Source organism: Leucoraja erinacea, chromosome 12 (assembly GCF_028641065.1).
Source record: "Leucoraja erinacea ecotype New England chromosome 12, Leri_hhj_1, whole genome shotgun sequence".
NCBI classification, from domain to species: Eukaryota; Metazoa; Chordata; class Chondrichthyes; order Rajiformes; family Rajidae; genus Leucoraja; species Leucoraja erinaceus.
In genome coordinates, this window is record NC_073388.1 from 16,878,796 (window position 1) to 16,905,665 (window position 26,870).

General features: G+C 42.5%; 1 protein-coding gene across 2 annotated transcripts in view; it reads left to right on the forward strand.

The window, feature by feature from the left end:
* Nucleotides 1–425: 425 nt before the first annotated feature.
* The window catches only part of rab41 (RAB41, member RAS oncogene family), a 38,360-nt gene continuing 11,915 nt past the window's right edge, over nt 426–26,870 (forward strand). For both annotated transcript variants that reach the window (XM_055643652.1, XM_055643653.1), the window contains exons 1-3: nt 426–616; nt 12,105–12,163; nt 14,090–14,143. In XM_055643652.1, the coding sequence (XP_055499627.1) occupies nt 544–616; nt 12,105–12,163; nt 14,090–14,143 (186 nt within the window). In that variant the 5' untranslated portion in view covers nt 426–543. The remainder of the gene's footprint in view (nt 617–12,104; nt 12,164–14,089; nt 14,144–26,870) is intronic.

Genomic DNA, 26,870 nt, shown 5'->3' on the forward strand with positions numbered 1-26,870 from the left:
CTTCTATCTAGAGATGCTCCCTGACCCGCTGTTACCCCATCATTTTGTGTCCATCTTCCTTCTGTCTAGAGATGCTGCCTGAACCACTGTTACCCCATCATTTTGTGTCCATCTTCCTTCTGTCTAGAGATGCTGCTTAACCTGCTGAGTTACTCCAGCATTATTGTGTTCATCTTCCTTCTATCTAGATGCTGCTTAACCTGCTGAGTTACTCCAGCATTATTGTGTTCATCTTCCTTCTATCTAGATGCTGCTTAACCTGCTGAGTTACTCCAGCATTATTGTGCCCATCTTCCTACTATGTAGAGATGCTGCTTAACCCGCTGAGTTACTCCAGCATTTTGCGTCCATCTGAAGCTGTGAGGCCCAGACAACATGTCGTCACGGCAACGTGGCGCCTGTCACCGCTTCATCAGCAGCGCGCAGGGTGGGGTGGGGTCGCCGGCGGAAGTGACGCACTTGTTGCTGCGGTGACGGGTCTGCCCTGGCGCTCGGTCCGCTCCGTTTCGCTCATCTCGTTTGGCTTTTTAAAGCACGATCATTATGTCCGGCGGCGGCGGAGAGTTCGGCAACCCCTTGCGCAAGTTTAAGCTCGTCTTCCTGGGCGAACAGAGCGGTGAGTGAGTGGTGGCTGGCCCTAGGCCCGGAGATGAGCCTGGGGTTGCGGTGGGCGAAGCGGGCGGTGGCAGAGCGCAGGGCGGCAGCATCCGGGCCTCTGGGCGGCTGGGACCGCTGCGACCGCTGCAGGGTTCGGTTACAGCGAGTGTGTGGTGTGGAGGTGTGTGTGTGTGTGTGAGGGGGTGGGGAGGAACTGCGGATCCTGCTGCTGTACACTGAAGATGGAGTGACTCAGCGGGTCAGGCAGCATCTCTGGATAAAAGGAATAGGGTCGAGCCGCTTCTCCAGACAGGCCTGGCAACTGACGCCATCCAGCCTTGAGTCTGGTACCAATGACCTCACTGAAGGAGACTCCTTTCTCCCACCTGGAAACTTCAGTGATCAAATTGATCCCGTAATAATGCAGGGGGAGCTTCCCTCGTATGTGTCTCCCTTTCCATCATGTTTTTCTTTTTGTTTACTTTTAACGGTTCATCCGCCCTTGCTCTTTCCCTTCCCTTCTCAGTGTGCTTCAGAAGTCAGCGACCCTAGTTGTTATTTCTGTTCCATGTTTCCAAAGACTTATTCAGTTAACCCCACATAAGACATCTTTCCCTATTCCTACAAAGGATCAATTAATGCGTTGGAAGGAACTGCAGATGTTGCCTTACACCAAGATAGACACAAAATGTTGGAGTAACAGCTGGACAGAAGGAATGAGTGACGTTTTGGGTCGAGACCCTTCTTCAGGCTTCTTCAATTAATGTTTTGGCCACCAAGTTGAACAAGTGGCAAAAACAAATTGTGATTGAGTAATATGTGCTTGTCAAATTCCAGTCCAGTTTCAGGTGAAGTGTTGGCATTATTTATCATCTTCATGCAAGATTTAATTTCATATGAGTTCCTGTCTGCTGAAGCAAACTTTGCCATCAAATTTATGAATGGAAAGGGAATTTAGCCCTCAACTGGCCCTGGATCTCAGATTCAGTTTAGTTTATTGTCACCAGGATTCAATGTGATTCTTTTTTCTACATGAATCTACTGGAGTAAATAATAAACACATTCGAAAAAGATAATGATAATTTCAAATAGAACCCCTTTTATAATCTTAAGGTACCAGGTTCTAAATACTTAATGTTTAGAAGTCCTAAAATATATGCTTGTCTTATCTGTGGTGTGTGCTGTAGTCATCTGACACCTAAAAATAAATCTAAAAGAAACAAAGATTATGCATAATAAATGATAATATTCCATCATGCAATTTGCTTTACCTTTCCTGTCTTGTGTTTGACTGCTTCGTCTTTGGCAATCAACTCGTGTGGGATTTGAATCATGCCCTCTAAAGAGGCTCTCTTGTTCTACAAGCCGTTAGTGAAGAAATGCCAGATCCCACAAATTATCCTCCAACCAATTTCTGTTTTTTCTAAAAAGCAGATTTTAGACAAGCTGTCATAGCATATCCATTCTTGATTTTTTATTTTTCTATGGAAATTGCCACTACCTGGATGGCTTTGGGGTTATTATTTGTGGGATTTCTTGATGTTCAACTTGTAAGGTGGGGGTTGGTTGGCAGTGGATGATTTGGAAAGTTTGAAACCATTGGTTCGATCTTGCTCTTTTCCTTGCCATCTTTGATTGATCAACTGGTAATTTAAGACATCCTAAAAATGTTACTTTTGTTAAAAGTGTTTGTGTGACATTTTCATTTTCCTAGAGATCTATTTGCTATCTATAACATCTTGTATTAATGGTTCCTACAATGGAACCTTTACATGTACCTGAAGCATCTAAATCATTTCACTGTAGAGCCACCAGTAATCTCCTGTTTGCTTTTAAGAGAAGAGAAACAAATATTAGATGTAAATTAAGATAGATGCCACACAAGCAATTTTTTGGATTGTTCCAGTAGAGAATTTCAAAATGGTTCATGATATAGAAGTTCAAGCGAGGACATCCAAGGTGGACAAAAATGCTGGAGAAACTCAGCGGGTGAGACCGCATCTATGGAACGAAGGAAATGGGCAATGTTTTGGGTCGAGACCCTTTTTCAGGGGTACTTTTTAAGTATTTGAGAGATTTAATGATGTTGCTACTCAGAGGGGGCAGGTCCTTGCACTCGAATCAATGAAAGTTAATAGGTTCAGCAAGCTTGAAAGCAAACAATATAAAGGCCTTTATGGCAAGAGGGTTTGAGTGCAAGAGTAAGGACATCTTGCTCCAATTATATAAAACCCTACTGAAGTTGATTCTGTTAGATTATGCGCAGGTTTAGTTTCTCAATCTAACATAAGATTTACTTGCAATAGAGTGCAAAATGTAGCAATGTTACAAAATTTTGAGATTTAAAAAATCAAGTCTGCAATTTATCCCATCAGATAAAGCATAACAATAAGTTTAATTTGACACCTAATTCACTTTCATATCTCAAGTAATAAAAAAATTATGGCCATTTTCATACTCGGAAATTAGCATCTTGTTCCCTATTGATTTTCTATGGACATAACAAAAAAGCTGTGATCGTGGACAGTCAAAAGCCCATAACCTTCTTAAAAATTAAGAGAACTGAATGAAATTTTCAGTTATCGTAGATTGAAGTATTCTGAAACAAATATAAAATAATCTTACTTGGATGACCTGAAATTAAAGCATATAATTAGTTAGTTACCCAATTGTAGCTAATTTCAAACTTCAATTACTAGATCTAAACATCTATCCATTTCTTAATAAATGATTAACATTTTTAAATAGCCCGTGTCCAAATAATATTCACAAATAATTCACAATAAAACATGATTTTAAAATCTCATTTACATCAATTTATAGGCCAAATGGAAGGAATTTAGTGTTCAATTGCTGTAAATTAAAGTCAATTTAAATCAGCTTTCTAGTGGGTTCCTGTGAACGCGCTGGTTTAGAACGTTCACATTGCGCTGGATTTGTGCCCTCAAGTGCCCAGAAAAATACTGCGGGATATAAAGAGCCCAAAATGAACTACTCGCTATAGAAAACTTTATATGCAGGGTTATATACACGCCCCATTTAATGTAAAAATAAGGTACATACCTTTAATTGTTTGCTTTATAAAACCCTGGGGCTGCGAGAGGTTGCGGGATGAAAGAGCGATTTTTAAACTACTATAACTATTATACAAGGCCATAAAAACTAATAATACCTTTTGCGACGGGGTCTTTCAGCGATTTTCCGTTAATGATTTACTAGGCTGAACATTTTCGAATGGAACAGCCTAGTAAAAATCGCGTTTTAAACCCGCCCCCTCTAAACAGCGCCAAAATCGCGCACACGGGGTAGGGCAGATGCTCAGCCACGATTCAGGTAGGTTTTGTAACATACCTACAAAAAGGGTTTACCAGATCGACTTCTGCTGTGGTGTGTTTATCGTGAAGTGCGATCAAGAAGACACCTGCATTCTAATGAATTTGGAGCGAGAGATAATATTCAAACAAATAAATTCTACAGAGCTTGACAGGGTAGCTGCAAAGTTGATGTTTCCACTGGATAGGAAATGTAGAATTAGAGGTCAAATTCTCAAAGTGAGGGTTTGACCTTTCAGGAAAGACTAGGAGAAATTCCTTCACTCAAAAGAGTGAGTCTTTAGAATGTACTGCCCAAGTGAACTGTAGAGGCTCTGTAGCTAAGTATATGCAAGATACAAGATCAATGGATGTATGGCTATTAAAGGAACTGAAGGACATGGGGTTACATAAAGAAAATGCCGCTGGGATAAAAGATCAGCTATGATCATGAGCAGACCCAAAGGGCTGGATGATCTTGGAGCTGCAAAGTTGAGAGATGTGAGGTTATAAACCCAATTTGTGACATTTCTACCCCAAAATTAAAATTTGAATATATTCTTTTGTCTTGTTGAGTTCAACAGTCTGGTTTTGTATTTCAGAAACTTGTCAGGTTTTTTTTTCTCAGTCTGTCTCTCTGGTTATGTGTAGATGATTAAAGTAATGTGTCATTTTTTTAAGCATCCTGAATGTTGTATACACCTGCAAGTGCCAGAATTTCTACAATAGTACCGCAACACTAATTTTGAGCCATGGTTTCCAAGGTTCCATGCATCCTTTGGCTCCCATCTCAATTTCTGCAACTATCAGTTGGTACTCTCTCCACTTGATCGTTTTGAAATTGTAGCCAATGTACCATGTATACCCAAACGCTCCATGGGCTTTCCCTAGCAACATTTTAAATCACTCCTTTAGAAATTTGACCACTGGTCTTTTGATAATACTGATGATAACAGTCCTGTATTATCCATGCAAAGTGTACATTATGCTTCATGCTACGTGCACTGCTATTGCTAAATGAATATTCCAATTGATACCCACAACTGCATACTACCAACAATATTCAAGAGATTACAATGGTGGCAGACTGCACTGAGACATTTTTGATCTCTGGAAAGTTTGGTTTCGCTTTTGAAAAATAATAATATATTTAATGTTTTGATATGTGGATGAGATAATTGACTTTAGTAATCTTAGCTGGTGAAATGAAACATCCTCATATTTTCGCAGTGACATCAGCTGATTCATGGAAGAGCGTGTTTGTGATTTATCTTCATAAATCATTGTCCACATACACATTAATTTAAATTATTCAATTGGACACTGGCTCACAATAAAAATATTTTTAAAAATTGCTGTTTTTTGTTAACGATTGCATTTAGGCCCACATATTCAGGAAAAAGATCAGACCTGTCTATTACATTTGTGTTTCCGATAACAAATTTGGTAAAGTTAGAACTGTAAACAATGATGTAAACTGGATGTAAACTATATATACTAAAGCTAGAAGTACTTGAATATATGTTTATGAAGTTGCCCTTGCAGATTAGAAATATTACGTGCATCTGAATACACCACCATCAACGAGCTCTTGTTGTTTAATCATTTTTTATATTTTCTCTTGCTTTTCCTTACAAAACTGAAATGTTGTTTATTTTTCTCTAAATTTTAGTTGACATCATTGTGTGCAATGAGCAAGCTTGTTCGTGTCCAAATTGATTTTTTCCCCCCTTTTTTATACTTAATCATACTGTTAAGTTGCCTTCAAATGTTGGTGTTGTGCACCCATCCCACCACCATATTTAAGTGTTTACCACTTAATTTGTGGCTCATGGATTTGCACGACATGCTTCATCTTTGTATATTTCTTTAGTATAAAACCCACTATGAGTTCTCAGTTGATAACATCATTTTTTATACTTTGAATGACCATTAAAGTGCTGCCAATTATCTTTTCCTGGCTTGATGGTTATTTTAACCTGAATATAATATTACCTGTTCATTACTAGTTCTGTCTATCCCTGAGTATTTTCCAAACTTGAGTAGCACCATCAATGCCGTGGTGGACTTAAACATATTATCTGGTTGACTAATTATAAAAAGTATATATCAAGTTCAAAACCGTTCCAAGATATTAAAATTGAAAAATTATATATGCTATTGAAAATAGTTTGTTTAAAGTAACTAGTTTGTGCAATTTAATAATAAAGTTAAACCCAAGATCATCCTAAATCAAGATCCTACCCTGTCAAGCTCTGTAGAATTTTGGTTTGAATATTATCTCTCGCCCTAAATTCATTAGAGTGCAGGTGTCTTCTTAATCGCACTTCATGATAAACATACCACAGCAGATGTCGATCTGGTAAACCCCAAACCATCCTAAATGGGCAATCATACATGAAATAGGATAGGTTGGATTAATCCTCTCCCAATACCCTTTTCACAAGGGTATTAGTTAAAATCCCTTTTCTGTTTCTTAATTAACAAAAATCTATTGGCAAGGCGTGCTGCACCTCTGAAAGGGGAAATCAATCTTGGAAGTATATCAAATTCATTTCAGATTTATAGAATAAAATGTCAATTGCCCAATTATTGGATATTACGGATATTCGTGTTTGCGGATTGTTTTGTTAGCTATCATGCTCCACCCTCCACAAGTTTCATTAATGTGGTAGAGAAACCATTGAATTATCTAGAGGTGGGGGGGGGGGGGGATATGCATCAATTTTATCTTGAGCTGTTTGTACTCAAATCATGATTCAAGGATTTTCTAAAATCTGAGCTGCTTATCAAGGAATTATATTTCCTAATGTTTCTTCCAGAAAATAATACTACTTTATACCAGTACCCATAAATGAGGGCTCCATAAATGGAAGTTATTACTTGCTATGCATGCCATTGACTGAACTGATTCTAAATACTGTGATAGATTTCTGATGGAAACCCATCTTGAGGCCTATTTGAATATCTGCTTTCTTTATCGATTTATTATTTTATGACCCAGTCTTCCCATTCTTTACTGGAGGGTATAATTTTTCAATTCTAGTATCTTAAAACTGCTTTGAACTTGATATATTCGTTTTATAATTTGTCAACCAAATCTTTACACAATCCTCTAATGTAGTCAAATCAAAGTTCAATTACAAGCATTTCATAAATTCCCTGCTTTTCCATTTTGTCTGTCAAAACAAACATAATAATTGGTCTGGAGAGAGGATGATGTGAGGTCCTGCTGGTGCCAGCGCATCGCGACCAGGGTGGATCTCAGTGCCCGGTTGGAGAATTGCTGGGTATGCCGGTGGATAGCCAGTCGGTGCCGATGGTTCGGCCAGCTTCTTTCCCCCACCCCCCACCAGTCTGAAGAAGGGTTTCGGCCCGAAATGTCGCCTATTTCCTTCGCTCCATGGATGCTGCTGTACCCTCTGAGTTTCTCCAGCATTTTTGTGTACCTATAATAATTGGTGTGATGGTTTTGGCTTTTTTAATGTGCACTAATGCTAGTGATTTTTGTATTTGCTCTAAGGGCCTTTAACTACCTATTGTGTCACCCACTTATCCTGTTACTTGTGCCTCATTCTTTAATCTACTATTTGGCCTTTCTTTGGAAGTAGTTTAATTTAGCTAAATTACAGCTTCTGCATTGGTCTTAATTTTTGGTATACTTATTTTTATTTTATACGGAGAGAGCAATCTGCGCATGCGCGGTTTAAGATTTTTTTCTTTTAAAGTCGACTGACTGCCTACCATGAGTAATTCCTCACGGCATGTGCCTGAATGAGATGTGGCACCACCACTAAATGACTCGGAGAATTCTTGACGTTACCACAAACCTGTTGTTCAAATAGACATGTGCAAAAAGACTGATTAGATTGTTTCAAATTCTTACTGGGATTCCTTCCTTGTTAATTAGAAAGGAATCCACCTTGTAGGAACTCTATCTTGACCGTGACTAAAGAAATTGCTGTTGTGAAACTACAATCGAACTTCCTAACTTGTTTAATGTTTCCTTAGTTATTTTTTAGGCATTGCTCATTGCAGGAAATGTGGATAGAAAAATATAATTTACTACTAGACCAAGTGCAGACCCGTTGGGTCTGTTCCCCCAACGTGTCAATGTTCCAACGCGGCATGCAGCGTCACACACTAACTACCCCTCCCGCACACGCTAATGGAGGGGAGGAGGGGTGAGAGAGGTGGGGGGGGGGGGGAAGGAGGGGGGGGGAGAGGGGGGGGGGGGGGGGGGGGGGGGGAGGGGGGGGGGGGGGGGGGGGGGGGGGGGGGGGGGGGGGGGGGGGGGGGGGGGGGGGGGGGGGGGGGGGGGGGGGGGGGGGGGGGGGGGGGGGGGGGGGGGGGGGGGGGAGGGGGGGGGGGGGGGGGGGGGGGGGAAGAGAGAGTGCCTTTTTACTTCAACCCAAACACAAACAACTATTTGCAGGCAGTGCTTTTTTACCTCTAACCATATTTTCATTTTCAAACCAAATTAAGGGTACTCACAGTGCTGTAGACATTTGGCAGTGTCATTCAAAGCTCTGATTGCAGGACGGATTGAGGCACACCACTTGCAGAGACTGATTGAGGCACACCACTTCCTGGTTTTATAGTTGCTCCCCCTCCAGCAGGGGCAGCAGAGAGAATGGGGAATGTTGTAAAAACATTAATATCTGTCAATTTTCATCGACGGGAAAAAATCCTCGGCACACACGCGGCGGAGGGGGCTCTGAGCGAGGTGGCCAAAAATGACGGCCATAGGTAGCGGCGTACTCTCGGAAACCGTAGCACAGAAAGCCTAAACCGGTCAAGAACAGAGTTTTAGTAATATACTAGACCAAGTGCAGACCCGTTGGGTCTGTTTCCCCAACAGCGTTTGCGGGGGGGGGGGGGGGGGGGAGGGGGAGGGAGGGGAGAGGAGGAGAGAGGAGGAGGAGGAAAACTGACAGATTTGGGGGGGAAAGGGGGGTGGGGGGAGGGGGTGAGGAGAGGACAGATGGGGAGGAAAGGAGGGAGGGGGGTAGGGGGGAGAGGAGAGACGGGAAAGAGTGGGGAGGGAGAGTGGAGGGGGAGACATGGAAGAGTGGGGGTGGGTGGAGGAGAGGGGGGGGGAAGGGGGCGGGTGGAGAGAGGGAAGGGGGTGGGGTAGAGAGGGGGGTGAGGGAGAGGGGTGAGGAGAGGGAAACAGAAATTAAGTGCAGTAGTAGGCCATTCGGCCCTTCGAGCCTGCACCGCCATTCAATATGATCATGGCTGATCATCCAACTCGGTATCCTGTACCTGCCTTCTCTCCATACCCCCTGATCCCTTTAGCCACAAGGGCCACATCTAACTCCCTCTTAAATGTAGCCAATGAACTGGCCTCAACTACCTTCTGTGGCAGAGAATTCCAGAGATTCACCACTCTCTGTGTGAAAAATGTTTTTCTCATCTCTGTCCTAAAGGATTTCCCCCTTATCTTTAAACTGTGACCCCTTGTTCTGGAATTCCCCCAACATCTGGAACAATCTTCCTGCATCTAGCCTGTCCAACCCCTTAAGAATTTTGTACGTTTCTATAAGATCTGCCCTCAATCTTCTAAATTCTAGCGAGTACAAGCCGAGTCTATCTAGTCTTTCTTCATATGAAAGTCCTGACATCCCAGGAATTAGTCTGGTGAACCTTCTCTGTACTCCCTCTATGGCAAGAATGTCTTTGAGCATTGGACATTGTGACATCACACGATGGAACGTTCACCAGGTGCTGGGGCTCCTGCAAAGGCATATGTAAATGGATCCATTCCGATTGGACATATGTGAACATTGGGCATTGTGACATCACACGATGGAACGTTCACCAGGGGCTGGGGCTGGGGCTGATTCTATGGGTGAGATGCCAGTTTATTTTGAAATATTGGGAGGGGGAGAAGGATTTGATTAAAAATGTGTACAGAAGCAGGACAAAGGGGCGTTTGCGGGGGGGGGGGGGGTGAGAAGAGGGGGAGGGGAGAGGAGGGAGGAGGAGGAGGAAACGGGATCGATTTGGGAGGGAAAGGAGAGCGGGGTAGGGGGTGAGAGAGATGTGGGGGACGGGATGGGAGGGAGGGGGGAGGGGAGGAGGAGAGGGGTAGGGGGGAGAGAGTGGGGAGGGAGAGTGGAGGGGAAGGGGAGAGAAGTGGAAGAGTGGGGAGGGAGGAGAGGGGTAGGGGGAGTGATGGAAGAGGGATAGGGGCGGGGGGCGGGGGGAGAGAGGGAACAGGGTGGGGTAGAGAGGGAAGGGGTGGGGGGGAGAGGGGAGGGGTGAGGAGGAGAGGTGGAAGAGTGGGGAGGGAGGTAGGGGTAGCGGGAGTGGTGGAAGAGGGACGGGGGAGTGGTGGAAGAGGGACAGAGGGGTAGGGGGAAGGGGGTGGTGGTAGAGAGGGAAGGGGGGTGGGGAGAGAGGGGAGAGGGGTGAGGAGAGGGAAACATAGAAATTAAGTGCAGGAGTAGGCCAATCGGCCCTTCGAGCTTGAACCACCATTCAATATGATCATGGCTGATCATCCAACTCAGTATCCCGTACCTGCCTTCTTCTCTCCATACCCCCTGATCCCTTTAGCCACAAGGGCCACATCTAACTCCCTCTTAAATATAGCCAATGAACTGGCCTCAACTACCTTCTGTGGCAGAGAGTTCCAGAGACTCACCACTATCTGTGCGAAAAATGTTTTCCTCATCTCAGTACTAAAGGATTTCCCCTTTATCCTTAAACTGTGTCCCGCTTGTCCTGGACTTCCCCAACATCTGGAACAATCTTCCTGCATCAGACAAATGCAATTCAGGACTTTTCTCTTCACAAGCACAGTTAGTGAAGAATTCGAATAATCGCTGAGCGTTCTCTATGGCAACAATGTATTTGAGCATTGGGCATTGTGACATCACACGATGGAACGTTCACCATGGGCTGGGCTCCTGCAAAGGCATATGTAAATGAATCAATTCCGATTGGACATCTGTGAGCATCGGGCATTGTGACATCACACGATGGAACGTTCACCAGGGGCTGGGGCTGGTGCTGCTTCTATGGGTGAGAAGCCAGTTTATTTTTGAAATATTGAGGTGGGGGGGGGGGGGGGGGGGGGGGTGAAGGATTTGATTAAAAACGTGTACTTAAACATGACGAAATGTAATGAGAAAAGCGAAATCTCTACCGAAATGGAAAAGATGTCGGCGATTCTGCGTCCGGTTTCGGAGTCGCAGTGAATCAAAGGAAGAAACGCGGCCGGAAGCCGTACATGCAAATGGATCCATTCCGATTAGACGTCTGCGAGCGTCGGGCATCGCGATTGGACGTCCGCGAGCATTGGGCATTGTGACATCGCACGGCGGGAACGAATCGAAAGGCAGGAAGGGCTCCGGACGGCAGGCGGTCGGATGGGGCGAGAGTTTTATATATATACTAGACCAAGTGCAGACCCGTTGGGGTGATCCCTCAACCCAATATTCCACCATGCACCCGTCTCCTCCAATGGAACTGAGCCCGTTCCCAAATGTAAGTTTCCAGCACTCCCCTGCCTCCCTCAATGGCACCTCCCCTGCCTGCTGCAGCAGTGAAAAGTTCAGTGTTCCTGTCTTGCAACTTTGTTTCGAAGTGTGTTGGAAGCTGATAGGAAGGAGCAGCTGTCAACGAATCAAAAGGCAGGAAGGGATCCGTACTGCAGGCGGACGTCGGATGGATTTGAGTTTTATATATTAATAGATAGATATAGATAGATATATAAGATAACTGAAATACTTAAGGAGTCCACATAAATTCACATTGTAATCTTTCAACGGCCTTTACATTTTTCACTGATTTTATGTTTCTTAAAAGTATTCAAAAGAACTTTTGCCTTTGCAACTGCTAATGTCTTTGTCCTTTCCACTTATACTTAAATTGTTCTGGTAAAGTCATTTTCCATTTATGAAAATGGTATGTTTCTGTACAATATATTTAAAAGCAAAACTTCAGAAATCATAAAAGCTAAAATAGGTTATGGATATTTTGTTGTAGCCCTTTGTTGTGGATAGAGAATGGTGTGCTACAGTTCAATAAAATGGCATTGTAGAGCAAATGTGTGTGCGTGTTTATGTATATAGGGAAATGGCTGCATTTGTTTCTCTTAAGTTTGCTTGATATTTCACTATGAATTATTTTGCTTTATCTACAAAAGTATGGTTCCTAATTCATGAAATTTTGTTTGTGTTGCAGTTGGAAAGACATCGCTGATAACCAGGTTTATGTATGACAGTTTTGACAATACTTACCAGGTTAGTGGGACAGTCATACAGCGACTATAAATAATCTTTTGATGTCAGGGTGCCATATGTTGTAATGCTCAACTGCTTACATGGTGGCCCCTATTAGTAATATTCGGGGGGGGAAAGAGGGGGGGGGGAAGGATTTCTAATGCAACTCTTGCATGAATTGTATTCCTAGGCACGTTGACAGTTCAATCTTTATTCAGCATATTTTTGCTTCCATTTACGAGCATTTAATGTTTAATTTCTATCAAGAATCTGTTCAGTTTGCTTATAAAGACAAGTGAAGAAAGAAACATGAAGAATTACCTCTAGTTGATTGAGTACCAGAGTTTGATCCTGACCTTGATGCAGACTGAGTGAACTTCACACATTCTGCTATGATTGCATGGATTTCCCTTGGATGTTCGAACTTCCTCCCACATTTCACAGCTGTACCGATAGGTAGCTGGCAACTACAAGTTACCCCAGTGTAGGTTAGTTACAAAAGAATCAAGAGGAGATTTGATGGAGGAAAAGACATGTCCAAATCAGTTTAGTATATGTTCAGTTTACTTTAGAAACACAGTATGGAAACAGACTCTTCGACCTACCGGTTCCATGCCGAAAAGCGATCTCCGCACATTAACACTATTCCACACATACTAGGGACAATTTTTACATTTACCAAGCCAATTTACCTACATACCTGTACTTCTTTGGAGTGTGGGAGGAAACCGAAGATCTCGGAGAAAAACCCACACAGGTCACGGGTAGAACGTACAAATTCTGTATAGACAGCACCTGTCGTCAGGATCGAACCTGGGTCTCCGGTGTTGCAAGCACTGTTTTAAATGGATTTTTCTTGTACTTCTGGGTAGTGTAGGTGATTAGTTCAGGATATCTTGAAGAACCTTTAAGATGCTAGAATCCAAAATATAAAATCGATGTTAAAGCGGCGGTGTTCGGCGAAACGATCGCCCAACATCCGCTTAGTCTCACCGATCTACATCGGTGAGACTAAGATCTACTAATCGATCTACTAATCTATATCGGTGACACTAAGCGGAGGTTGGGGGATCGTTTCGCCGAACACCTCCGCTCGGTCCGCAAGAACCTACCTGACCTCCCGGTGGCTCAGCACTTCAACTTCCCCTCCCATTCCCAATCCGGCCTCTCTGTCCTGGGTCTCCTCCATTGCCAGAGTGAGCAACACTGGAAATTGGAGGAACAGCACCACATATTCCGCTTGGGGAGTCTGCATCCTGCGGGCATGAACATTGAATTCTCCCAATTTTGTTAGCCCTTGCTGTCTCCTCCCCTTCCTCAGCCCTCGGGCTGTCTCCTCCCATCCCCCAGCCCTCGGGCTCCTCCTCCTTTTTCCTTCCTTCTCCCCGCCACCCCCTATCAGTCCTGAAGAAGGGTTTCGGCCTGAAACGTTACCTATTTCCTTCGCCCCATAGATGCTGCTGCACCCGTTGAGTTTCTCCAGCATTTTTGTGTACCTTCGATTTTCCAGCATCTGCAGTTCCTTCTTGAACACTTTGTAAATTTCATCAGACAGGTTCCTTGATTTATTATTAGGAAGCAATCTCCGCCATGGTTAAATTGTTTGGGGGGGGGGTCAGATTTGTTGTTGGGGACTCTTTAATAATCCATTTATTTTTGATTAAAATTAGCTGCTGTATATGCCTAATTCTTGATATTCTAATATGCTCATTGTTGGCCTGTAAGTGCTTCATAAGAATGTTTTAGTCACATCTCTGTTTTCAGTTGCTCATGAATTGGAAATGCTTCTGCTGGGCATTCATAGATAAAATAGGATAGGTTGGATTAAGCCTCTCTCAATAAAAGATGAGTTTACTTGCTTCGTCTTGTTCTCAAGCCGCGTAAATTTATGACCTCTTATCTTGTGATCGGCGCCTTTGATATTTCTGCTCTGATATTTCTTCCCAGGCAACAATTGGAATTGATTTTTTGTCGAAAACTATGTATTTGGAAGATCGGACGGTGAGTATCATTTCATTTACATCCAATAAGAATTTCCTGTCTCAAACAATTGCCTTAATTTCATATATATATATACATTTTATTCTTGCTGAAGTTTGGTTGAAGGGTATTGGTTGCTCTGTGGAGGTTGTTCATTTGCCATGCTGAAGAACATCTATCAATCAACGGAATAAAAAGTAAAATGAAACAAACTTGTCAATCACAGAAAAAATTGTACACTGAAGAAATAACGTTTTATTATTCTGCAAAGGTGTGCTGACTTATCTGTATTTTTTTTTAATTAAGATCTTTACAGCTAATATGAGCTAATGTTCAATGAAAGTAAGGTGCCTTTGCTGATTGATAACCAATAAATACTATATGAATTGGTTAATTATTTACTATGAGATCCTCGCATGAAAAGTCCACATGCTTAAGTCTATTTAACAGTGTTGTAGTGCTGAAATTATTAGATTGCTAATTTTCCACGATGTCCTTGCATCTTCCTCCTCACATTGGTGTGTGATCTTATTCAAACTTGTACAATTTGTCATATTTCATGTCTGAACCTAAATGGTGAATTCCTATTCGCTCATGATAGAAATCACATTCTGTCTTCACCTAATATTGAAATTTAATTTCCAGCACAAGTAAGTTTCTAGTAATAAGAGGATGGGCTTCAGCTGGTTTCGTATTTTCCTCTCTACCACCACAGAATCAGTTCATTTAAATTGATCCATTAGTCAATGCCCCATTACATGGTGCATATATGTCTAACCCAGTTGTAGAAAACACCATCTGCATTTCATTTGATTAAAAAAAAAATAATAGTGATCAGATCTTGTTCTGAAATACAGGGTTAAAATTGAAAACTTAAGTCTCTGTACCACCTTCCACGGTCATCTGCAGCTGTTAACCAGTATAGAGAAGAGATATTAAAATTATTCATAGTAGTTTACAAGGAATAGTTTTATTCCTTGTAAATGTTGGAAAACGCAAATGACATCTTTCGAGGGTTGAATCTCTGCTGAAACTATTCATTACTTTCTTGCCAGGTCATGTTTAACATTTATCAGTCAGGAATGAGACCACAGTGGACATCTCAGTGAGAGACTGAGAAGTCCTTTTGTACAGTTGAAATTGATTGATTAAGCGATGGTGTGTTTTAAGTTGATCTTATTATCCAACAATGCTGTGTAAAAGTTACAATGTGCAGCAAAATGGGATCTAAATTATCAACAATATTAAGGTACAAACTGACCATCATATACCAAAAAAAATTGATTATTTAGTTTTTAGCTTTGGATAAACGAAAGATTAATGTGCTGGAGTCCACAGAATGTCCAGTTAAGCTTGCATTTCAAAATTTAAAAACACCTTGGCTAAAAATGAATCTAACTTATACCTGGCACAGTAAAGAAAAAGAAAAGTACCGTTTGTAGACCATTGTTTCATCACTAACATTGTCAGCTTGTTTTAGTGAATAAGTGAGTTCCCAGCAGAAATCCTAAGGAATCACCCCAATCTTTCAGTCTATAGCATATTTGTTTAAACTAGTATGCCTTTGTTCCCATGTAATTCCTTCGAATATCCTTTAACTTAAATTTCACTTTCATGAGGTGCCATGCCAGCACATTAAACGACTTCTGAAAATCCAATATCCATGTTCCATTTATCTATTCACTGATTTCCACAAAGAAAAAATATATGTTCAGTTAATCAAACACAGCTTTCATTTTACTGATCCATGATGACCATTCTTTTTAGCAATTAGATGTTAATCAGTAAGACCCCACTGCTAAAGTTCTCTTGACATGAGTGTGAATTAGCAATGGAAATATAGAACTGTGGCAATGGAATAAATTTTATTCCCAATAATTGGCCTGTCATCACAATTAAGACCTAATTTGCTGCATCTTTTATCTCATCACTTTATTGAATGAGTTTGTTATTTGTCAGGACTTTAGCCTTCTGGCTATTAGAATCCTGGGATAACTGCCACTTGGGTCATGGTGACTTTCTGGATTTATAGGGGCAGAAATCTTCATATCCCAGTAATGCTCGGGGCTGAATTAATGTTTTTAATCAACTTTGTTGCATCCTGACACTCCATCCTAAACAGCAACTCCATGTGACAATGATTGGTATACTTATTGAATCTTTAACAAGGACCGGGATATAGAAACGCGAGTAACAAATGAGGTGAAGATCAATAAAGACACTCATAATGTTGACTTTGCTTAAATAAGTCAATTGATCTGAGTGGGATGCATGCTAGGCAGCTGAAGGAGGTAGGATTGGGAATTTGCAGAAGGGTGTTTCTGTAAATAAGGGTACCAACCTGTGATGTGGGTGGCCAAATTTGAAAGTTATTAAATCATAATGATATACCACAGCATTAAAAATAGGTCTACCTATGAACCTTTTGAGCTAATTTGTGATCAAAATCAACCAACGTTGAATACTTTCAAAATTTGAAGATAAAAAAACGAGAGAATAAAGTTTTTTACAATTTCTTTTAAATATATGCATAAATGAGAAAGTATATATAGCCTTACATCGAATTTGATGTTAATTTACTAGAAATTTGGCCAGAAACAAGTGCATCTGTGTGGACAGGAGCATACTTTTCATGAGACACTGCGTTATCTGGGACCAAATTATTTTCTTCGATTCCCTTCACTGCAGTGCACACACATTACAGCCACATAGTAACAAGCAATGAAAGATTTACGGAATTTAAACAAATTTAATCAATTCAATACTATAGTGAGCAAGCAACATTTACGAAAAAAATAACAAAAAGTGCAACAACAAAAAAAGACTTACCAGTGAGAACAAGCATAAAACAGTGACCACAGTGTTATGCAGAGCACAGCGTAACCACAGTATAACCACTGGGACACTGTCCCTCTTGATTTCATAGCTCACAGTTCACGTCAGCGTCATTACAGTCGCATAGTTTTCATTCAAAATAATTTGAGACGAGTGCAATAAAAAAGTTATAGCTTTAATGATGTCAGACAATAGGAGGGACTCCAAAATGAGACATTTAAGCTCTATTCGTCATTATGTATTTCCATGGAAAGCTTAAACAAAGTAGAAACAACAGAAAAGAAACAATAAATATAAAATGTGGCTACTCTACTTTTTACTCACATTTCACACCTGAAGAAATGGACTTGCACTGTACTGCAACAACTTGGGGCATCAGAAAACCATCTCACTGGGTGATAAATGATAAAAATCATAAGCATAATCAGAATTTGGCTTTTATTCTGTTATATAATTGCAAAATTAATGTAATCTTTCTGGTATAAACTAGCCTAAGCATTTGATGAAATCCAGCTTGAAAAATGTCACTGCAAAAGGCAAGTAAACACAGGGACACAACTGAGTTTTCTTTGTCAAAGCAGATTTATTTATCTTCGCTTCATCTCATTATTTCGGTTTTACACCATTATCTATACTGCATAAAATACAGGATATGAAACAATGGGAATATTACCTTTAAAAAAAAAAACAGGAAAATAACCTGGACATTTGGCGACCTACAGTTTCACTACTGACTGCTGTATTTACGGAAACACCCAGAAACATTTACTGCCATCTTTTAATCCAATTACAGTGGAAGTGACAAAGGAGTGAAAATTGACATGCTAGATAACTTTATTATATATTCCAATGCGCGGAGCTGACAGAAGGTGGTTGAAATGTAAGCACAACCTGCAATAGATGACAATATATAGATGTCAATCATGTGGATTTTCAAAAGGCATTTATCAAAAGTGTCACCAGAAAATGGATTAGTAAAACTTAAGGCCATTTAATTTGAAGGGTCATCGTAAGCATAATTAACATTGGCTCAAGCTAAAAGCAGAATGCGGTGCTGGCTCGATGGGCCGAATGGCCTACTCCTCCTATTGTCTATTAATGTCAATAGACAATAGATGCAGGAGTAGGCCATTCGGCCCTCGAGCCAGCACCGCCATTCATTCAATGTGGTCATGGCTGATCATCCCCAATCAGTTGTGTGAGTGGTGAGTCTGGAATTATCTGCCTCAGAGGGCGGTGGAGGCAAGTTCTCTGGATGGTTTAAAGAGAGAGCTGGATAGGGCTCTTAAAAATAGCGGAATCGGGGGATATGGGGAGAAGGCAGGAACGGGGTACTGATTGGGGATGATCAGCCATGATCACATTGAATGGTCGTGCTGGCTCGAAGGGCCAAATGGCCTACTTCTGCACCTATTGTCTATTGTCACCACTCTCTGTGAAGAAAAGTGTTTCATTGTCTCCGTTCTAAATGGCTTACTCCTTATTCTTAAACTGTGGCCCCTGGTTCTGGACTCCCCCAACATCGGGAACATGTTTCCTGCCTCTAGCGTGTCCTAACCCTTAACAATGTTAAATGTTTCAATAAAATCCCCTCTCATTCTTCAAAATTTCAGAGTATGCAAGCCCAGCCGCTCCATTCTATCAACATATGACAGTCCCGCCGTCCTGGGAATTAACCACGTGAACCTACGCTGTACTCCCTCAATAGTAAGAATGTCCTTCCTCAAAGTTGGAGACCCAAAACTGCACACAATACTCCAGGTGTGGTCTCACACGGGCCCTGTACAACTCCAGAAGGATCTTTTTGCTCCGACACTCGTATCATCTTGTTATGAAAGCCAACTTCCTTCACTGCCTGGTGTACCTGCATGCTTTCAGTGACTGACAAGGACCCCAGATTTTGTTGTACTTCCCCTTTTCCCAACTTGAAACCATTCGGATAATAATCTGTCTTCCTGATTTTGCCACCAAAGTGGATAACTTCACAGTTATCCACATTAAACTGCACCTGCGCACTCACCCAACCTGTCCAAGTCATTCTGCATCCTCATAGCATCCTCCTCACAGTTCACACTGCCACCCAGCTTTGTGTCTTCTGCAAGTTTGCAAATGTTACTTTTAATCACTTCAGCTAAATCATTAATGTATATAGTAAATAGCTGCGATCCCAGCACCGAGCCTTGCGGTACCCCATTAGTCACTGCCTGCCATTCTGAAAGGGACCCGCTAATCCCTACTCTTTGTTTCCTGTCTGCCAATTAATTTCCTATCCATGTCAGTACCCTACCCCCAATACCATGTGCTCTAATTTTGTCCACTAATCTCCTATGTGGGACCTTATCAAATGCTTTCTGAAAGTCCAGCTACACTACATCCACTGGCTCTCGCTTGTCCATTTTCCTAGTTGCATCCTCAAAACATTGCAGAAGATTAGTCAAGCATGATTTCATTGGAGATTTCTAATTGGAAATTAATGCACAACATATAATTTCAGAATTTGCAGTCAACCTGGAATAGTAAAAGAATATAAGAATACATTGGCTGGAAAAATGTGCGGAAAAATAACAGACTAAGTATAACGTTTAATGTATACAGGTGCACAACCTTTTATCCGAAAGCCTTGGGACCAGACACTTTTCGTAATTCAGAATTTTTCGGCTTTCGGAATGGAAGATTTTTAGCGTAGATTTTAACGGCTGGCTCAGTGGTAGAGTGCTCGGCTCGTATCCGCAAGGTCGCGAGTTTGCGCCTCGATCCTGGCAGTTACTCGATCGCGAGTTTGATTCTTCAATGTAGTTTTTTCTTGCAGAATAGGAGAGAATAGGGAGGGTTAGACTGGGATCATTCTCTGCTAGATGATCTTAGTGTGGGAGACAAGTGTAGGAGAGGTGTACTGACTGTGTGGGCAGAACTTTGGAAGTGATTGCCCACCATTCTCAAAAGCCGCTGTGTCTCCCTGTCCCTCCAACTCCAGAGGAATCCGCTCCCCGATGGGCCGCTACGGCGACAAGTGGCAGTTCGCCCACAGCCCGAGCTGCGCCCCCTCATCCGCAACCCGGGTTCCTCTGGAGTTGGAGCGGGGCTGGGCTAGAGTTGTTGCTGGCTGTGAGTCTCTGGGATCTCCGTGCTTGCAGTGGGCCTGGAGGTCGGTGTCCCGATGAGGGGGCGCAGCTCGGGCTGTGGGCGAACTGCCACTTGTCGATGTAGCGGCGCATCGGGGAGCGGCTTCTGGTGGTCCTGACGTCGCTCAGCTCCTGTCCAGGGGGGTGGCTGGAGACGTCAGGACCAACAGGAACCCGCTGCCCGATGCGCCGCTACAGCGACAAGTGGCAGTTCGCCCACAGCCCGAGCTGCGGCCCCTCATCCGCAACCCGGGTTCCTTTGGAGTTGGAGCGGGGCTGGGCTAGAGTTGCTGCTGGCTGTGAGTCTCCAGGATCTCCGTGCTTGCAGTCGGTGTCCCGTTGGTCCTGACGTCTCCGGTCACCCCCCCCACCTGGAATGGAGCTGAGACCGGGAACTGTACCGCCCTTGCCCCCTCCCTCTGCAACTGCAAACAACCCCACAGTTCCCAGTCTCAGCTCCTGTACAGGGGGGTGGCCGGAGACGTCACAGCCCGAGCCATCAGCTTCTGTCCCTACGGGGACAGCGGAGAGCGTGTTCCTCTGGAATTGGAACGGGGCTGGGCTGCTGCTGACTGTGGGTGTCTGGGATCTCCGTGCTTGCAGTGGGCCTGGGGGTCGGTGTCCCGTTGGTCCTGACGTCTCCGGTGACTGGCACTGGCTCCAACGTGAAGACAGTGCAAAGCCCCCGCGCCGGTGCAATGCGCGGGGAGCTGGAGAGGGGAGGGAAGGGGTCACACACATGGCCGGGAAGCAGAGGGGTGTAGGTGGGGTGAAACTGAAGGGAGCGACAATCTACTGCTGCCTGCACGCTGAGTTTAAAAAGTTCCCACGCAAGACTCACGACACACTGTGTATCATGTCTACCATGGGAAGTTTTTAACTCAGCGGGCAGGTAGCAGCAGATTGTCAATTATTAACCCTCCCGCGCAATATACCCTCACCTTCTCTTTTATGAATGGGGATTTAGTTCCCCTTTCTTCGAGGACCGACCAGAGGTTCTGCTGTCACCTCTGCGGGCCGCCCTCGGTGAACGTTTTCAAGGATCTTTCTTCAAGGACTGAAAAAATGTCCGCTATTCGGAGGTTTTCGTTATTTGGATCTTCGGATAAAAGGTTGTGCACCTGTAATGCATTTTGTTGGGGGAAAATGAGAAAAGTATTTGCATGCTTTTAAATGATACTAGACCAAATGGGACCCGTTGGGTCCCATGTTCACACAGGAGGGCTGGTCCCCCAACGCAATATTCCACCTCTCCACCAATTCCAATATTGGTGGCCGGTGGGGGGGGGGGGGGGGGGGGGGGGTGGGGCTTTCTGGAGCGCTAGTATGGGTGTTGTGGGCTGAAGGGACTGGTTTCCAGAGGGCTAGTATGGACATTGTGGGCCGAATGGATTCTTGGGCTGGCAGCTCAGTCACTCGGGCCTGGTAGGCTGGCAGCTCAGTCACTCAGAGCTGGTGGGCTGGCAGCTCGGGGCTGGTGGGCTGGCAGCTCGGGGCTGGTGGGCTGGCAGATCGGGGCTGGTGGGCTGACAGATCAGTCACTCGGGGCTGGTGGGCTGGCAGTTCACTCACGGCTATTCCTTGAAATTCCATTTCAAGCAGAGTGCAGGTCACCAAATTGCCAAACAACTTATTGCATTGTCATTAAGGGCTAACAAATCATTTATTGCAAGTACATTGCAGACTCACAGCTCAGTTGATTCACAGCTTAGAATCACAGTTGTGGACTCTCCTTCGTGATCTTCCAGTGACAGACTCGAATCCAGGCATCCGGGATTTTATAGTACTTCTTTCCCCTCCCCACGGAAGGGACGTTACCTTCATCGTGGTGATTGACAGGCGAGTGGACCAATCAGCTGATCTCAAGATTTTTTTTAAACACTCATAACTTTTTTTTCATTGGTCGGTAAATTCCTTGGGGCTGCCTCAGCGGAGGAGGACTGCGAGTAAGATGGCCAAAAATCATTGCGAGATATGGTAGCGTTTTTTCTAAAATCAATATACAGCGCAGACAGGAAGTGGTCAAGATGAGACTTTTAGTTGTATAGATAGATAGATGCAGGAGCTCATGAATCTGGCTCTTGGCATGTGGCAGAGTATGTAGAGTGAACATGAGGGTCCTGGGCTTCATAGGCAGACATAGTCTAAATGTTGAACACTATAATACTGTATTTGGAGCACAAATGAAACATATGTAATTCTGGTCCTCACATGTAAAGAAGATATAAGGTCATGGGGAGATTACTGGAAAGGGTATTTAGAAGAAAGCTAGAATTACAAGCTGGTTTGAAAATTTTAAAACGTTGGTGAGAGGCATTAGGAAAGTATGAAGAAGATTCATTAAGGGCCTGTCCCACTGTATCAGCTAATTCAGGAGTTCTCCCGAGTTTCCCCTGATTCGAACTCAGAGAATTACAGTAATAACCGCTCGTAGGTACTCGGGGCTCTCGTGGACATTTTTCAACATGTTGAAAAATCTTTACAAGCTTACCGCGTTTCCCGAGTACCTGCCGTTAGTGTTAATGTTAAAATGAGTTATTTTTGCCAGTCTAATTCAAGAAAACTTGATTCAAACCCTTGTTGCTGGAATCGATTCTTTATTCTGACAGCGCTGGATAATTCTTTAAACCTTCCAACACAGAGTTAGAAACTCTGGGGCAGGTTGAAAGAACTACAACTTTGGCATAAATGTAACACATTATATAGGTAAAAGACAAGGATAGTACAAAAGGAGTGGCAAACTATTAACCAATCATTATGGTTTACCATACATTTAACTTATTTGCATTAACCAATCAACTAAATCCTTTCCATTGATTGACAACACGTATAGTCACATGATTTTCCCTTTTCCAGCCCCTTTACAACCTTCATCCCCTCTGTGGTTTCTTCAACCTCTTTGCTCAAAATCACTTTATTTCATTAAAGTAAAACCACAGATATAAAACTAATTCTCACAGAATACTTCTCAGAATATACACATAATATAGCAATCACACAACACATACATACAAAACATATTTTCACTTTTGGAAAAGAAAGTTATTTCTAAAACTTCCGATTTAAACAAAGTCTAATACTTACAATCGTAATTAAACACAATACACTTCACAATTAATTTCCTTACAACCACTTAGTTAAAATACAGTTACTTATGGATTACAAAGATTAAAGATGAGTTTTACCCCATTCTTACAAAGTGGTAAAGACAAAGTTCTAATCACACAATTCCCACCTCCAAGCTCACAAAGGCCATATACTTGTCACACTTGATAAATTATAATTCCTCCTTCCAAGCTCGGGTCTAGTTTCATTCTGAATTACAACCTCCTACTATCAGTGGAGGAAAGGAATGTAAGGTCTCTTTACGACCCCCCCACTAATAGCATTCCACACAGCAAATGGAAGATTACTATATGCAGACCCCAATCGTTTGGCTTAGATTAAAACAGAGTTACTTTCTCAGTTTTTTATACACATAAGAAATTATCCTTATACAAAGGTCACACAACCATCATCTATGCCTTATCTTTTATCCCAACATAAACACATCTAAACAGCACAAACCATCTCACAGACTAGTATCTACCCTTGGTGCCTACAATCCAACATAGACAATCATAAATCGCCTTAATGCTACACCCAAGCTCTGAGATGTGTCACAAAGGAAGAAGGATGGTGCCCATGTCATGGAGAAAGACCCCATTAACAATCTATTATAAACACCAACCTAAACCAACTACACCTTCTCACAACATGATTGTTGCTCCAAAGCAATAAAGAATAGATATGCCTATCCAGATCACCCTTTCCATGTTATGATAAGCCATCTGTTCTCATGTGTGTGTTCTTTGTTCTTTATTTCTTTGTGGAGGCATGTATTTCTGAAAGCCCCAACTCCAAACCCTTCTCTTGCAACTTAACACAAGTTCCTTAAGAACTTATCATTTGAACAATTTTAAAATATATTTCCTCATTACGAGCCACTAAGAATCGTCCCGAGCTCCGACGTAGCCACTACGTACATTCTACGTGCTCACCATGAGTTTGTTTTTTGTTTTTTTGGGGGGGTTTTTAAACTCGGTAGAGCTCTTGAATTATCTCATACAGTGGGACAGGCCCTTAACTCTGCCTTTAACAAAGCAATGGGAATTATTCTCTGGATACTCCAAAAGGAAACAGTTTATTAAGAAAAATAATTTGATGAGCTGTGGGGAAAAATGGGGGATTTGGACTAAATAAATTGTTCCACAATGATGTTAAGGGATTGATAGCTTCCTGTTCAATAATTGTATTCTACTCTTTACTTCTCATTCACTACTTGTAGGCTGCTATGTAATTCTGATTAAATATGGCAGGGTTAAATTTGGTTTCCTTCTCTACTTGCTTAGTGAAGGTTATGGTCTCTCTTGAGGTTCTACTTTTCCTTGATTAATTTTATGTAGCCAATCAATTCTTAATTTCTGCTGATGCCTTTTATTGTGCTTTCATCCACTTTCTTTCCCGTCAGTGTTGAAATTTATCCCGTTCCTTCAGTGCAGCATTTGTTGCATGCAGGTTACATGATCCCCTATACTTCATTAGTAGTTTAGTAACTGAACTTGCAAAGTGCCTTCTATAAAGACAAACTACCTTGCAAACTGATAATCCAGAAGCTCATAATAAAACCTTTTAACAAATTGTACAAAATTCAATTGAACGGATTTACAGTATCAATAAACATTTTGAGAGGGAATGTGTAAACATAGAATCATAGAAAATAGGTGCAGGAGTAGGCTATTCGGCCCTTCGAGCCGGCACCGCCATTCAATATGATCATGACTGAACATCCAAAATCAGTACCCTGTTCCTGCTTTTTCCCCATAATCCCTTGATTCTGTTAGCCTGAAGAGCTAAATCTAACTCTCTTGAAAACATCCAGTGAATTGGCCTCCAGATCTTCTGTGGCAGAGAATTCCACAGATTCATAACTCTCTGGATATAAAAGTTAGTTCCTGTAGGAAGGAACTGCAGATGTTAGTTTAAACTGAAGATAGACACAAAAAGCTGGAGTAACTCAGCGGGTCTGCAGCATCTCTGGAGAAAAGGAATAGGTGACGTTTCGGGTCGAGACTGAAGAAGTGTTTCAACCCGAAACGTCACCTACTTTTCTCTAGAGATGCTGCCTGGGCAGCTAAGTTACTCCAGCTTTTTGTGTTTATCTTTGAGAGGGAACCCGCTCACCATGCTGAAATTGGGCATCCTATCTTGTAAATTAATGTGATTCCTTAAATACATAGAACATACAACACAGGAACAGAGCCCATTGGTCCACCATTTCTGTACCAAGTTAAACTGATCTCCATAGACTACATGTGATCTATATCTCTCCATTACTTGCATATCCATGTGCCCATCTAAAAGTCTCTTAAGCACCATTCCTGGCAGCATGTTCAAGGCACCCACCACTCTTGTGTATAATAATCTTTTTTTTTTAATTCTCCTGCACGTCTCCTTTCTCTATCTAATCTTTAAAACTATGCCCTCTCTGTCTTTGACATTTCTACCCTGGTAGAATAAGGTTTTGGCTATCCTACCTATGCTTCTTGATAATTTTATATACTTGCATCAGGACTCCCTTCGATCTCCAACTCTTCAAAGCCAAACCATATAACCATATAACAATTACAGCACGGAAACTGGCCATCTCGACCTCTAGTCCGTGCCGAACACAAATTCCCCTAGTCCCATATACCTGCGCTCAGACCATAACCCTCCATTCCCTTCCCATCCATAAAACTATCCAATTTATTTTTAAATGATAAAAACGAACCTGCCTCCACCACCTTCACTGGAAGCTCATTCCACACAGCTACCACTCTCTGAGTAAAGAAGTTCCCCCTCATGTTACCCCTAAACTTCAGTCCCTTAATTCTCATGTCATGTCCCCTTGTTTGAATCTTCCCTACTCTCAGTGGGAAAAGCTTTTCCACGTCAACTCTGTCTATCCCTCTCATCATTTTAAAAACCTCTATCAAGTCCCCCCTTAACCTTCTGCGCTCCAAAGAATAAAGCCCTAACTTGTTCAACCTTTCTCTGTAACTTAGTTGCTGAAACCCAGGCACCATTCTAGTAAATCTCCTCTGTACTCTCTCTATTTTGTTGACATCCTTCCTATAATTAGGCGACCAAAATTGTACACCATACTCCAGAATTGGCCTCACCAATGCCTTGTACAATTTTAACATTACATCCCAACTTCTATACTCAATGCTCTGATTTATAAAGGCCAGCACACCAAAAGCTTTCTTTACCACCCTATCTACATGAGATTCCACTTTCAGGGAACTGTGCACAGTTATTCCCAGATCCCTCTGTTCACCTACATTCTTCAATTCCCTACCATTTACCATGTACGTCCTATTTTGATTTGTCCTGCCAAGATGTAGCACCTCACACTTATCAGCATTAAACTCCATCTGCCATCTTTCAGCCCACTCTTCCAACTGGCATAAATCTCTCTGTAGACTTTGAAACTCTACTTCATTACCCGCAACCCCACCTATCTTAATATCATCTGCATACTTACTAATCCAATTTACCACACCATCATCCAGATCATTGATGTACATGACAAACAACAGTGGACCCAACACAGATCCCTGTGGCACCCCACTCGTCACTGGCCTCCAACCTGACAAACAACCATCCACCATTACTCTCTGGCATCTCCCATTCAGCCACTGTTGAATCCATCTTGCTACTCCACCATTAATACCCAACCATTGAACCTTCTTAACCAACCTTCCATG